The sequence below is a fragment of the Otolemur garnettii genome, unplaced genomic scaffold (genome assembly GCF_000181295.1).
Source record: "Otolemur garnettii isolate 467f Iridium unplaced genomic scaffold, OtoGar3 scaffold00067, whole genome shotgun sequence".
In the NCBI taxonomy this organism is placed as follows: domain Eukaryota; kingdom Metazoa; phylum Chordata; class Mammalia; order Primates; family Galagidae; genus Otolemur; species Otolemur garnettii.
The window spans coordinates 385,117-400,272 of record NW_003852462.1 but is presented as its reverse complement, the minus strand read 5'-3'; the positions used below and the strand labels follow the sequence as shown (position 1 = coordinate 400,272).

Here is a 15,156-nt window from a genome sequence, read left to right as displayed (position 1 = left end):
GCAAGATGGCTGTCCCTTTTTATTTTTAGAGACAGTGTCTCACTGTGTCGCCCTGGGTAGAGTGTTGTGGCATCACAGCTCACAGCAACTTCAAACTTTTGGGCTTAAGCAATTATCTATGTCTCAGCCTCCCAAGTAGCCAGGACTACAGGCACCCACCATAACACTCGGCTATTTTTTGTTGCAGTTACTGTCTAGCAGGCCCAAGTTGGCCTCAAACTCACCAGCTCCAGTGTATGTGGCCGGTGCCTTAACTGCTGAGCTACAGGCACCAAGCGGCTATCCCTTTTTATAGCTGGCCCTTATCCCCAACCCTGACAGTACTGGGCCTGTGGGAACAACAGCCTTGCTATAAATGAGTGTGTGCTGTGTGCCTAGGCAGGACTGGCTTCTATGGCCCCTCCCTTAGTTTATGTTCCTTTGGGGACACACTTCAGGAGTACACAGATGGCAGAAATGCCGAGAATAGCCCTGGGAGTATGACTAAGTTGTATTTTTTTTTTTTTTGAGACAAGAGTTTCACTTTGTTGCCCTCGTAGAGTGCTGTGGCGTCACAGCTCACAACAACCTCCAGCTCTTGGGCTTAAGCGATTCTCTTGACTCAGCCTCCTGAATATCTGGGACTACAGGTGTCCACCACAATGCCCCGGTATATTTTTTGTTGCAGTTTGGCTGGAGCCAGTTTGAACCCACCACCCTCCGTATATGGGGCAGGCGCCCTACTCACTGAGCCACAGGTGCTGCCCTGACTAAATTGTGTTCTATGAGTGAGGGTTGAAGGAGGTTCTTGTGTCCCTCAAGATGTTGGATGGTGCAAGCTTCACAAACTTGGGCCGCCAGTGGACCCCTGAGCTGTTGTGCTGTGCTAGCACAGTCACATCTAGTTGCAGGGACTAGCAGGCGTCCTCAGACTGCAGCCCCCCCACGGACATTTATTTGGCCTGCCAGGTGTTTTTGCCGCTGCTGCCTGTCCTGCTTCACAGCCAACTGGGCCCTCCAACGGTCTGAGGGACAGTGAACTAGCCCCCTGTTTAAAAAGTTTGAGGACTCAGGCAGCGCCTGTGGCTCAGTGGGTAGGGTGCTGGCCCCATATACTGAGGGTAGTGGGCTCAAACCCAGCCCTGGCCAGACTGCAACAAAAAAATAGCCGAGTGTTGTGGCGGGCGCCTGTAGTCCCAGCTACTGGGGAGACTGAGGCAGGAGAATCACCTAAGCCCAAGGAGTTGGAGATTGCCATGAACTGCTGACACCACAGCAGTCTACTGAGGGTTAATAAGTGAAACTCGGTCTCAAAAAAAAAAAAAGTTTGAGGACTCCTGGACTAGGGTGTTGGCGTGCTCCCAGCCTTCCCAGGTGCCTCAGTTTGGGTGGGACAATTCTGGCTTACTGTTGGTGCCTTGGCATATGCCACTTCTGGGGTTCCTGAGTGGGAGTTGGGCTTATTAGGATGGGGTGACCCAGAGATTGTGCTTTGGAAAGTTCAGGGTTAGGCTTGGCTGAGGAAGGGACAGAGTTCACAGAGCTGGAGAAGCCCTAGAGTTTTGGTTCAAGCTGGAGGCCACTGGTGATCCTAGGTTCCTCTCTGGGTGGAGAAGAATACATTATCTCTAATATCAGGGAGTCTGGGGGATTCTTGAGCTTCTGCCTTAAGGCACAGGGCCCTGGGCTGCAGGCTGGGAATCCTGGCTGGGATACCAGGAATCCCGTCTTGGCTTGTTCTCATCAGTCTTGCTCCTTGACAAGTGAGTTACAGGAGAGGAAAACCAGCACATCTTCCCAAGGCCCTCAAGTGGAGACCCTACCCTCCTACCATCTGCCCTGTGTTAGCTTGTGTCTCCATGATGGCTTCTTGTTTTGTTTTGTTTTAAAATGGTTCTCACTCTGTAATCCAGGCTGGAGTGCAGTGATAGAATTACAGCTCACAGCAACCACAAACTCCTGGGCACCAGTGATCCTCCTGCCTCAATCTCCTGAGTAACTGCGACTACAGGCACCTACCACGATGTCCACCTAGTTTTTCTACCTTTCATATAGACAGGATTTCGCTCTTGCTCAGGCTAGTCTTGAACTCCTGAGTTCAAGGGATCCTTCTGCTTCAGCTTCCCAGAGTGCTGGGATTATAGGTGTGAGACACATGCTTGTCCTACCAGCAATGTCTAGAACAAAGCAAACTTGATAACATGTGTTGGTCCAAGGAGCCCAGTGGGCCCAGGCCCTGCACATTCTAATCAGTAAGGTAAACATGCTCCAAACAGCTGGGTCTTGTCTGGGCCCTTCTCATTCTGGGGATATGGTCTCACTCAGAGACTGTGCAATAGGCCCTGGGAGGCTGAGGGTTGGCTGTAGTCTGGAGGGGTCCAGAGGATGTTGGGTGGGGGGTGCTTCCCTAGCCACCACAAGGGTGCAGTAGCTCCCAGGGTCTAGGCTGAGAATGAGGACACTGGAAGTTCTTTGCAGGCCCACAACTGGGGTCACAGGCACCCTTTTAGGCCTTGGCTTCCTCAACTGTGACTGAGGTAGAAGTCCCAGGGCCAGGGGGAGGGTTGGAGAGAAGTGGGTGCTGAGCCACACTGTATGGGACTGAGCCTTCATAGCTCAGCTGGGAGGCCTGAACAGGGGTAGCCGACCTGGCAGCACTTGTGGGCCTCAGACCCACATTGACCATCTCTGCCCTGGTGTGTGGGCAGGCTGGGGTGCTCAAAAGAGACAGCCCAACCTTGGCTCTAGCCACTCGGCCTCACAATTCTTCCATAGCTGGGCACTCTGCCACATCAAGTAGGAAGGTACTATTTATAATGATGGCTGGTCAGGGACGTTGCTAATGACCTATAGCACACAGGACACCCCATAACAGAACCACAGCCCTAGATGTCATGGTCTAGTTGAGGACAAAACCACAGCCCCAGGTGTCATGGTCCTGTTGGGGCAGCACTGGGGCTATCTTAGTCTGTCCTCTGCACTCCATACCCCTCCTTCAGGGCCTGGACCCTGCCTTTGGCTTGGAAGCCTTTGTTGCCAGCCACAACCTCGGAGGCAATTTGGGGTTTTATTTTTATCTTTGTGACTCCTCCCAGGCCACAAGAGGTTGCCCTCCCTTCCATGTGGAACTTTCACCCTGTCTCCCAGCATGTGGAACCTGTGGTCCCTGCTTCCTATTGTCTCAGTGCAATGCTGGGCGTTCTCTGGGTACAGGAGCAGAGGTGGGTGGGGGCCTGCCAAGCTGCCTGTGTGATGTGGTCTTGCCTGCGATGTGTCCCACACTCTGGCTTGTCCTAGGAATGGTTGGGCTTGGGTTCCAGCCAGGGGTGGCCCCAGCCAGGGCCAGAGCTGGTAGGACACATGCTGTGGGCCCTGCTCAGGCACATGGTGGGTTGTGGCAGCCACCAGAGTAAGGGTCATGTCAGTGAACTCACACCTGCCAGTGCCAGCACTTTCTGGGCACTCCCTTGAGCCTGGGCCTGTTTTGTGTGTCCAGACCAGCCATGGTGCTGCGGCTTCAGACTCTCTCCTGGCTTGGGAGCTACAGCTTCTGCTCCCAGTACTCTAGCCAGGGGCCTGCTCTTCTCAGATGCACACATTTGAGATGCAGCACATACATGTCCAGGTCAGACAGGCTGTGCTCCCCATTGCCTCAGTGGCATGCAGGCTGGTGGGGCACAATGGTGAGACCCTCAGTGAAGCCTGGAGAGCAGAGCTACCCCTGACGCCAGCCAAGGCTGCTGAACTCTGGGAAGGACACTCCCTGCTCTGGAGCTCGAGGATCTGCCTGCCATAGTTTTAGAAACACCCCTACTTCCCACAGCACAGCCCCCAATGTGGGGCACATCAGAGCTGAGGGTGGGATTCAGAGGGTGGCAACAGGGCTCCCTGTCAGTGTCTGCTCCATATTGAACCTAGCCTGGCTGGTCCCACGAGGCTGTGGATGAGCTAACAGTCCTGCACTCACCCATCTGTGGTCACAGCAACAAAGTGGCTGAGACCAGAGTGGGCCTCTGAGGCTTTGCTGTTGGGAAGGCCCATGTCACCGTCATGGGCCCAGTGAGCTGACCCTGGGTACTACAGAGCATGTCCCAGGCCTCACAGCCCAGCAAGATGGTTTCCTTTCTTATGCAACTGTTTTCTTGTCCAATTTAACTTCTTTTGCAGTTTTCCACCTAACTAACCCCAATTCCACCCAACTTGCTGACAAAGTACTGAAACTCTCTGTTCAGTCTGTTTGCTCTGGTGCTTCTTTCTGCCCCCCACAGGACACCCACTGGTGGCTACAGGGCCTTCCTGGGGTTCCCTTTGCCTCCTCAGCTCACTCCTGTTTCAGGGATGCCACATTCTTATCTTTCTTGGTTTCCTCCTCTCTCTTTGCATGGAGTACATCCTTTAGTTGCTTGGAGAGAAAAACACATGGGAGATAAAGTACATAACAAAATAATAATAATGGCTTGGCACCTGTAGCTCGGTGGCTAGGGCACCAGCCATATACACTGGAGCTGGTGGTTTCAAATCCAGCCCAGGCCAACTAAAAAGTAGCTTGGGGCTCAAGTGGCTAAGGTGCCAGCCACATACACCTAAGCTGGCGGGTTCAAATCCAGCCCAGGTCCTCCAAACAATGACAGCTGCAACCAAAAAATAGCCGGGCACTGTGGCGGGCACCTGTAGTCCTGGCTACTTTGGAGGCAGAGGCAGAAGAATCACTTGAGCCCAGGAGTTGGACATTGCTATGAGCTGTGATGCCACAGCACTCTACCCAGGACAACAGCTTGAGGCTGTCTCAAAAAAAAAAAAAAAAAATAGCTGGGCATTGTGGTCAGTGCCTGTAGTCCCATCTACTTTGGAGTCTGAGACAAGAGAATTGCTTAAGCCCTAGAGTTGGAGTTTGCTGTGAGCTGTGACACCATGGCACTCTACCCAGGGCAACAGCTTGAGGCTCTGTCAAAAAAAAAAAAAAATAGTTGGGCATTGTGGCTGGCGCCTGTAGTCCTAGCTACTTGGGAGGCTGAGGCAAGAGAATCGCTTAAGCCCTAGAGTTGGAGGTTGCTGTGAGTTGTGATGCTACGGCACTCTACTGAGGGCAACATAGTGAGACTCTGTCTCAAAAAAATAAATAAACGTAAAAAAATAAAAGAATAATAATTGATGTATTGAGTGGGTTGCCTCTACCACAGGTGTCATGCTAAGTTCTTTATGGGAATTATTTCATTTCACAACAGATCTATATCCCTGTTTTATTGGTGAGGGCCCTTAAGTACAGAGATTAACTTGCCAGGAAGCCATGATTCAGCCCTATGTCTGTGTGACTCCAAAACTTGATTTTTTATTTTTTTGAGACAGCATCTTGCTCTCCCACCTGGGCTAAAGTATTGCGGTATCAGACTAAATCACTGGAACCTCAGACTCTTGGGCTTGAGTGATCTTCCTGCCTCAGCTTTCCAAGTAGCTGGGACTACAAGCATCTGCCACAATGCCCAGCTATTTTTAGTAGAGGTATGGTCTTGTTCTTGCTGAGGCTGGTGTCTGACTCCTTATAACTCCAGTGATCCTCCTGCCTTGGCATCACAGAGTGCTGCAATTATAGGTGAGAACCACTGTGCCTACCTGCCACGTTTTTAAGTTAGTGGTTTTCAGACTTTTGGGACCAGTTCTAAAAATAAGAAACATGCCAGGTGCCTTAGCCACTTGAGCCACAAGCGCCGAGCCGAAATAATGTTTCTGTATTTTCACATTTGCTTGATCGCATTTTCAGATCACAGTGTTGTCTGGATAGGTCATGTGATGGGTGACTTCTCAAGGTTTTCTGATGTGGAATCTGCAGACCACCCCATCAGAAACCATCAGGATCCCAGAGGGAGGACCCACCCACCTGCAAGGACTGCCTCCCAGAGATGTGGTCAGAGCAGCAAAAAAGCAGGCTGCTAGGGCAGGGAAGGGCTCCTGTGGCCTGTGGAGCAGCTGCACTGTCTCAGGTCAGCCTCCCGGGTACAATGGATGAATACATCCTGAGATGAGGAAAGACCCATAGCCCAGCAGCATGCCAATACCTGGCCCACTGCCTCAGCTGAGTAGGAACCAGGCTCATCTCCTTTCCTTGCAGAACGTGCTGTGATCTCACCTTACAGTCTGCCTTGCTTTTGTTCCAGGAGTCAGTTGATTGGTTTTCTATCTAGTCATTAGCTTAACGCAAAACATTATCATCTCAGTTGTGAGGGTTAAAGCCTGGATGGTTAGCTCAGGGTCTCCCCAGGCTGATGTTAGTGTCAGGGAGAGCCATGTTTCTCTCTAAGTCTGCAGTCTCAGTGCAGTTAGCAGCCACAAGACTGAGGTCAGATTCTTGGGGCTGTCAGCTGGGCCACCCTCACCCCCTTAGGCTGCCCCGAGGTGCTTGCCTCCTGGCCCACCCAGGAGATTGTCTCCTGATGGCAACCTCTTGAGGCCTAATCAAGGGTACGAGGGGACCTAAGGGATCTTGGGGACTACCCTAGAGTTCTGCTATTACATGGCTTTACAGGGGCTGTTTCCCTGGAATGTATGTGTAAATCTCATGTGAGCACCAGCCACCACAGTGTCTTCTTGAGCCAGCAGACCAGGTCCCCGGGGCCTGCTGTGGGCTCACTGCTTCCTCTACCTGGGAGACGGCCTCCTTTGGCCTGGGCTGGACCTATTCTCATGTTGTGTGAGTCCCTTCTCTGTTGGTCCCTCCAAGAAAGACCTACCCTGTGGCATCCTCTCCCAGGACTTCCTACAGGCTGTGAGCACCAGGCTGTCCCCTTTTCCCAGAGGGGCTGCAGGTCCAGTTTAACTCTGAGGTCCCCCTTTGGGGCAAGTCTACACTCAGTGGGCGCTCAGTAGAGCTTGCTGAGCCACAAACAATGCCCATCTGTGTGGATGAGTGATGCGATGTGTGTCCATGGGTGTTGAGTCTGTCTTTATGTCTGTGTCTATTGTGTGTGTATGTCTGTCTATGTGATGCAATGTGTGTCCGTGTGTGCTCATGTCTGTATGTCTACATGCATGTGTTTGTGTCTGTTTCTAACTCTGTGTGTTTCTATGTGTCTGTGTATGTGGCTCTGTATATCTGTGTGTATATTTGTGTCTGTGTGTGTGTGTCTGTATCTGTGGGTGGGTTTGTATGTCTGTGTGTGTGGGACTCTGTGTGTGTGTGTGTGTGTGTGTGTGTGTGTATGGCTGGGTCTGGTTGCATCTCTGAGCCTGTGGTTTTTCTTCCCTATGAGCCAGGCTGCCTGGAATGTCCAAGTCACCAGGAATGGGAGCCAACATCTGACCCTCGGCTCTGAGCCCAGCAGGGCTGGCTCACCCCCTTGCTCAGCCACACCCAATAGGAGGCGGGAAGGAGGGTCCCAGGCTTTGGTCTGTTTGGGGGCTTGGCCAGAGCATGGAGATGCCAGTGACTTTGTTTTGCCATGGTCTGTCCTCTCCCCAGACGGGGCTGGGGCATGGTGAGCAGGCCATGGGCTCTCAGGACCCTACAGTCCAGCCCAGGCAAGGCAGCAGGGACTCAGGCCTCAGGGGAGGGTAGGTGGCCTGGTCAGCTCCCCAGGCTGCCCACTGGGCCTCTGCTTTCCTCTGTGGATGTTTTTTCCTGGGGATGGGGGCTGCAGCCCCTTCACTGCTCATCCTGGACCTACCAGCATTGGGCAAAGAGAATAGGATAAGCAGGGAACAGGGGGTTGCAGCCCTCCAGGGTCCTATGTGTCTTCACCCTGGGGCTCAAGGGCGTCAGCTTCCCCCCCCCCCCCCGCCAATTGCTTTCTCAGAGGCCAGTGTCCACTCAGACTTTGGCATCAGGCCCTGTGGCCTGTATCAGGGCTGGCTGGGTCTGCAGCCTGAGGGTCTCACCGAGCTTCCTGAAACACAGCCTGAGGCCGGGGAACTGCTGGGGAGGGAGGCCCTGCGGGAGATCAGGGTGCTTGGCCTGCAGCAGAGGTGGGGGTCAAGCGCCCCTCCTTACCCTGTCCCTCCAGCACTGCTTGGACGTCTTCCCTGCACAGGGAGAGGCAGAGTCCGAGGTGGAGACAGACAGACATGTTGTGGGAGGGCGGCCGCCAGTGCTAATGGAAACCATTTGGAAGAGCAGGAGGCAAAGCCAGGTGGGGCTTGTTTTTCCAGAATGAAAGGCCCAGGGAAGAGCTGGCAGGGATAAGTTCAAGACCAGATTCCAGCTCAGGAAAGGGGCTCTGCCCAGGGCTTGGGTCCTGTGGAGGAAATGGGTCCATCGGCCTGTGGGGGCTGTGTCTGCTCACTAGAGAGCCCCCTCCCCTTGCCTGGAGCCCATGAATCTGAGCTGGACTGGCCCCTAGTTTGTTTGAGGGCCTGGGGACAGGGCAGGGCCCAGGGTGAGACCTCTATCCCTTAGGGACTGGGCCTGCACGGTCAGCTCAGGCTAAATGGGCAGCCTCAATATGCACTAAGGGTTTTTGTGGTGGTTTGAAATTTTTGGGTTTTTTTTTTGTGTGTGTGGTTTGCTTAACTAAAAGGAGTGGGTTTGGTACACAGTGTGTGCTCTGTTATTTCCCATTGTTTATGTGATTTTGTAAGTTTTCCCAGACCTTCAAATTTATGCCTTCTGTTGAGGGGGAGGGTCCCACTCCCCGCTTCTCTTCGTGAGTGTCTCCCAGGAGTACTGTGACCTGGGTCTGGGCAGGTGGGGGGTCTCTCAGGAGCACTTTGATCCTGGTCTGGTTTCAGAGACACCCCAGTGGTCAATCCCCAATGGGAGACTGGACCAGAAGTAGAGAGGTCAGCTCACTCCAGGTTCCCATGTCAGGGTTCCCCCCATCTCCCTGGCTGACTTCTTTGCATCATAAAGATGACTGAGCTGCCCACCATCATGTCCCAAGGGAGCTGACCACAGATGGCCCCCAGAGGAGAAGGCACATCCAGGTTGTCCCCAGCTAAAGGTCAGAGCTGGAAAAGCCTCCTGGTTGCAGTGTAGAGGCAGCTGCCTTTCTGCCTGGAGCAGACAGAAGACCTGCCCTCACTGTGTCCAGGCTGTTCACATGGGGTAATGAGGAGGTGGGGGAGAGTAGGCCACTCTCCCCAGAACCTCACCAGTACCCAGGAAGGGTCTCAGATGTCACAGACAACCCTTAGACCATCAGGGGTCCACACCCTCAGGCCTTCTTGCCCCTTTGAGAACCCACCTCAAGGAGCTGGGACTGTTCCCACCCTCTCTGGGGCAGGGTGGCTGCAGTGCCGCCTTCCTGCCTGGCCAGCCAAAGCTGGGGGTGGCCAGGGGCCCTGTGGAGCTGGAAGGGGCGGTCTATAGCCTGTCCACAGCCCAGGGCTCCGTGATGTCATAGCGGGTGCTCCAGAGGGGGAGGAGAGGAGGGGGCCTGGCTGTTTTTCTGGAGAGCTAGAGCTGAAGTGAAACAAAGCAGCTGCAGGGCTGGGTTGGGGCCATGGCGCTGCCGTCCCACATCCTGCTGTGGAAACTTGTGCTTCTAAGGAGTGAGTGTGGGGTGTGGGGTGGCCAGGGGGCTATCTGTAGAGTGAATGTGGGGTGTGGGGTGGCCAGGAGGGGTGTGTGGAGTGAGTGTGGGTGCAGTGTGGCCAGTGGGGCTAAGTAAACTTGTGTTTTGTCAGACTCTGGCAGAAGAGGTGGGATGCTCCCATAAGGCAAGGGGCCGGGTCTGGGGGACTTAAAGAGCTGCTAACCAGGAGGGCACGATGCCTTCAGTTAGATTGTGGCCATACTCCCATCTCAGGATGCTGGAGCCTAGAGGCCAAAAAGGGGGGTGCTGAAGAGTGGGATTCCTCCCTCAGTACCCCTTCCACCTCCCATTGGGGCTCTGGGGGAAGCCCCTCAGGTCTGTAGGTCTCCCAGTCTTGGGGAAGGGAGTGGGCTTGAGGATTGAAGGGCCTGAGAATTCCGGGGTTTGCAGAGTCTCTTCCAGGACCCCTCCTGGGCCCCTGAGCCCTGCTGACCCAGCACATTCCTCTGGGAAGCTCCCAGGCACTCAGCCACATCTCTGGAGCAGCATTTTCATTTAGGACTTAGGATGACAGCACTCTCCAAGGAGTAGGAGAGACACATACAACTCGAGGAAAATAAAAATTTTATTACAGGCCCTGGAGATGCAAGGCACACCTGGAGCCACATACAGGGAAGCCATGGAAAGAGAGAGGGCCTCACCAAACAGTCTTTCTGAGGGGGCTTTAGTCAGTGGATCTAAAGCCATCAGCTCAAGCTCTGGGGGTACACTATGACTAAGGGGCCACTGCAGCAGGCCTCCCAGCCCATATGCATATGGGGTCAGTAGGCTGCATCTAGCCATCCCTTAGGGAGGTGGTCCCCAGAAGCAGTGGCATTAGGCAGGTATCTGGAGCAGCTCTCAGATGAGGAACTGAGTGAGGGAGAGGTGTAGAACTAGATAACATGTCCAGGGCTACAGCTCTGCTTCCAACTTGAGAAAGTCCAATTTTTATTCAAAAAGGATGCCAAGGCAACCTAAGATTATAAGAATCAACAGGATCACTGGGGTGGTGGATAGGGGTCACTCCCTACTAGCCTTCTTGTGCTTCAGGCCCCTGCCCCTGGGGAAATTCAGCAGGGCTCCACTCTGAGCCCTGGGGGTGGAGTGGGACTCCTGGGGGGGTCTAAGGACCCTGCCTCTGGACGTGTGGGGAGGCCCCAGAGTCAGACCCGGGCTACAGGCTTCTCTGCTTTGGACTTGGCTACAGCGATGGGGTGATGGCCACCATTCCTGAGAAGTGGCATTGGGGACACACACACTCCAGAGTCAACCTGCATGGGCTCCAGTCCTGGCCCACCTCTCACCCCCTGCTTCCTCGCTCCTGGAGGGCTGGTGCTGTCTCCATAGCCCAGGCAGGGCAGCGTGAGAGTTGAGAGGGTGCTGTATGAGAAGCATCCCACCTGTGTCCTCAGCCTTCAGCCTCACCCCCTAACTGTTTAGTGGGCCTCACAGCAGCCTCATCGCCTTAGACCACAGGAGGGGTCCAGGGACGAAGTGGGGGTTCCTGGGAAAAGGGGTGAATGGGGGTGCAGAGTCTGAGGTAGCACCCCTCCCTCCTCTTCCAGGCTCTGCTGTTCTTCTGTACTCAGGTTAGTGCCCATCTGCCCCAGCCCCCCTCAGGCCCCTCCCATCCTGCCGGGTCCACCCTGGGCCTATCCCTTTGGGTCCTACCCTTTCTCCTCTCACGCTCCATTCCCCACCAGGGCCCGCAGGGCCCCCAACCGCGGGCAGCTCCGTGGTGTCTGAGTCCAAGGTGAGCTGGGCAGCGGGCTCCGCGGTGGTGTTGCGCTGCCAGAGTCCGCGCATGGTGTGGACCCAAGACCGGCTGCACGACCGTCAGCGCGTGGTCCACTGGGACCTCAGCGGCGGCCCCGGCGGCCCAGCCCGCCGCCTTGTGGACATGTACTCGGCAGGCGAGCAGCGCGTGTACGAGCCGCGCGACCGTGGTCGCCTCCTGCTGTCGCCCTCCGCCTTCCACGATGGGAACTTCTCACTGCTCATCCGCGGTACGGAGCTGAGCCGGGGCTGGGCCGTGGCTGGGCCGTGGCTGGGCCTGGGCTGGAGGAGAGGCTCATGTGCGGTTTCTCCTGGCGCGCAGCGGTGGAGGAGACAGACGCGGGGCTGTACACCTGCAACCTGCACCACCACTACTGCCACCTCTACGAGAGCACGGCCATCCGCCTCGAGGTCAACGACAGCCGTAAGCGCGCCCCTCCTGTCCCCACCCATTCCCCGGCCGGCAGGCCACTGACCGCGCCCCTCCGCAGCTGTGGCGGCCGGCGCGTACTGGGACGGCGAGAAGGAGGTTCTGGCGGTGGAGCGCGGCGCGCCCGCGCTGCTGACGTGTGTGAATCGCGCGCAAGTGTGGACCGACTGGCACCTGGAGGAGGCGCAGCAAGTGGTGCACTGGGACCGGCAGCCTCCAGGGGTGCCGCACGACCGCGCCGACCGCCTGCTTGACCTGTACGCGTCAGGCGAGCGCCGCGCCTACGGGTCGCCCGTCCTGCGTGACCGCATGGCGGTGGGGACGGATGCCTTTGCACGCGGGGACTTCTCGTTGCTCATTGACCCACTGGAGCCGGCCGACGAGGGCACCTATTCCTGCCACCTCCACCACCACTACTGCGGTCTGCACGAGCGCCGCGTCTTTCACCTGCGAGTCACTGAGCCGGCCGCGGAACCGCCCCCCCAGGACTCGCCAGGCAACGGTTCCAGCCACAGCGGCGTCCCTCGCCCAGGTGCGGGAGGTCACTCTGGGGACCTGGGGGTATGCCTTTCGTGGGGGACGTGTTCCGCGCCCAAGGACCTTAAGCACAAGGGTGTCCCCCTCGGTCTTGGGCTGCTGTGATCCGCTTGACCCTTGGCCAAGGCTCACGGGGCCTAGCGGCTGCCGCCTGACTCAGGGACATCGTGGAGGGTCCCTGACTGCTTCCGCACGCACTATCCTTGCAGACCCCACGCTGGCGCGCGGCCGCAGCGTCATCAACGTCATTGTACCTGAGGGCCGTGCACACTTCTTCCAGCAGCTGGGCTACGTGCTGGCAGTGCTGCTGCTGTTCATCCTGCTGCTGGTCACCGTGCTTTTAGCCGCGCGCGGGCGCCGCCGCCGAGGTGAGCAGGGCTTATGGGCAGGACATCCTTCCTGGATCGAGGCATCCTGGGGCAGTGGGAGTTGGGGAGGGAGCGACAATGCCCCCAATTCAAATCTCTCTCCCTAGGCTATGAATACTCAGACGAGAAGCACGGGGAGTCATGGCGGTGAGTGGCCCCTCCTGGGGATCAGGCCCCACTTCCCACTGCTGTGACCTCCCACCTCTCTCCTCCCCAGGAAGGACATGAACGCGGGAGAGCCTGCTGTGGCTACAGGGGACCAGGCTCTGTACAAGAATGAGGACATCCAACTTGGTGAGGGGCTGGGACACCCACAGAGTGGCTCCCAGGGCTGGTCTGGAGAGGTACATCTTTGGGAGGGGCAGACCTCACCCTGCTCTCCCTCCACCAGATTTCAAAAACAACATACTGAAGGAGAAGGCAGAGCTGGACCACGGCCTCCTGCCTGCCAAAAACATTGACCTGGACAGAGGTGAGTGGCTGGGGAGTATGTCCTCAGCCAACCCCAGAGCTCCTCCCCCTGCACCTTGGCTCCCCAGTGGCTGGGAGATCCTGCAGGGTGTCTGCTCTGAGCTTCCCACTGGGGTGAAGGCAGAGAGCAGACACCAGCTTGTTCCTTTGGCTTCCAGAGTTCAGGAAGGAGTACTGCAAATAAAATGACTCTGGGCTTCTGGCTGGGCCAGCAGTTCTGCCAACTCCTGTGTCCACCTCGGGGGACATGTCCTGACCCTCACATAGCTCACCCAACCCCCTTCCAGCGGCTGGTCCCGCTTTCCTGGAACTTGGCCAGGTGCAGAGGCCACCTCCACACCTCTCTCCCAGGGACTCTGGGGGGGGGGCTTTAGTCACACCTCCAGATCACTAGTGGCCCTGCCCACTGCCTCCCATGTCCACCAAGCCCTCAGCCCTGTGGGCTGTGGCAAGAAGCCACTCTTGGAGGGGGCTCAGAACAGGCAGCCTTGGAGGAGCTGGGGTCAGCCTCAGGGCTGGTGCCCACCTCTCTCCTTTAGGAGCCATGCTCAGCCCCACCAGGCCACAATCTGTTCTGAATGGGGACCTGAGGAGCAGCCAATGCCAGGCCCCAGGTTAAGGCTCCTCTGTGCTGCTTTGGGCCACTGGGCTGCCCATGGCCCTTACTGCTTCTACTCCTGCCCAGCTTTGCCCTCAATGGGCTGTCCTGACAGTCACTGGATTCCATGTGACTTTTGACCCTGACACCCTTTCCTTGTTTCCTCCCTGAGCTAGAGTTGGGGGTGAGGGCCACATCTGGCTTCACTATTGGCTGAAAACAGGGGAAGGGGTGAGTGAAAACAATTCTGCCACTTCTGACACCCTACCCTTGTTCCTGCTGGTAGAAATATTACCATCACAATAAAGGCTTGGCCCAGATATGCCTCTGAAAATCCCCCTGGCTCCCAGGGAGGGGACTGAGTCTGGACCTTGGGAACCCCCAGTGCTTTCCTGACTGTTCATTCATTTGTCCCACTGTCATTGTTTCCTTTGAGTGGAAAGTCTGGGTCTGAGTTCTCCCACAGGCAAGTGTTCTGGGAAGGGAACATTGAGCCAATTCTGTGTTGTTTACTCCCGTTTCAGATCTTCTTTTTAAAATTTTATTTAGCTATGGGTCTCTGTTGCCCACACTGGAGTGCACTGGTGTAATCATAGCTCACTGCAGTCTTGAACTCAGAAACTCGAGCCATCCTCCTGCGTTGGCCTCCCAAAGTGTGGGGTAGATCCTCTTCTGAGGGTTTATTTGGACAAGGGGAAAGGGAATATGCTGGTGGCTATGGGGACAAAGAGAGGAAGCTGTGTTAGTTCAGTCCTCTGGGAAGCAGACAACTCAGATGGGATGAAGGGAAAGGGGCAGGCCTGATTCTCATGAAGGGCAAGGCAAGGAAGAAGGCGCCGGCAGAAAGTGGCCCAGACTGCAGGGCAGCTCCAACTAAGTCCTGGCCTGACCACCAAAGGGTCCAGCACTGGAATCCTTTTTTGTTCAGTCACTGGCTGGTCAGGCTGCATGGTCTTGGCATAGATGTGGGATCAGATTTAGAGGCAGAGGAGCAGTGGAGGGCAGAAAGGCTTGTGGTCACCTAGACCAGCAACTCAGTGCTGCTTAGTGGAGCCTATTTCCCCACCCCTGACCTATGCTCTGGAGTCCTCCCCAAGATAGTGGGGGCAGGAAAGGATGGATGGTGATCACCCACAAAGATCCCATGGTAGGAAAGGTGGGGCGGGAGGCTGGTCTGGGGAGATGTGGCTTGCTAGAGGATGCACTACTCTCCCAGTCAAATGACCTCTGGCCCCATTGGCAGCCATACCATTCCTGGACTAGGCCCTTCCTGAAGGGTTCAAGCTTTGGCCACAAACCCATCCCTCCTGGCAGGGGCCCAGCCTGACCTCACAGGGGGATTGGCCTCAGGACTTTGTTTTTTTTTTTTTGAGACAGAGCCTCAAGCTTTCCCCTAGGTAGAGTGCCATGGCATTACAGCTCACAGCAACCTCCAACTCCTGGGCTCAAGCGAGTCTCTTGCCTCCGCCTCCCAAGTAGCTGGGACCACAG

The 15,156-nt window shown here is 56.0% G+C and overlaps 1 protein-coding gene across 1 annotated transcript; it reads left to right on the top strand.

Annotated features, from left to right (window-relative positions):
- The first annotated feature begins 9,366 nt into the window (after positions 1 to 9,366).
- MXRA8 (matrix remodeling associated 8) lies at positions 9,367 to 14,049 on the top strand. The gene is made up of 10 exons (XM_012807345.2): positions 9,367 to 9,459; positions 11,051 to 11,074; positions 11,189 to 11,491; positions 11,584 to 11,685; positions 11,753 to 12,223; positions 12,438 to 12,596; positions 12,704 to 12,743; positions 12,814 to 12,890; positions 12,988 to 13,068; positions 13,226 to 14,049. Exons 1-10 carry the CDS (start codon positions 9,411 to 9,413, stop codon positions 13,249 to 13,251), a joined length of 1,332 nt encoding a protein of 443 aa, XP_012662799.1. The 5' UTR covers positions 9,367 to 9,410; the 3' UTR covers positions 13,252 to 14,049.
- The last annotated feature ends 1,107 nt before the right edge of the window (positions 14,050 to 15,156 follow it).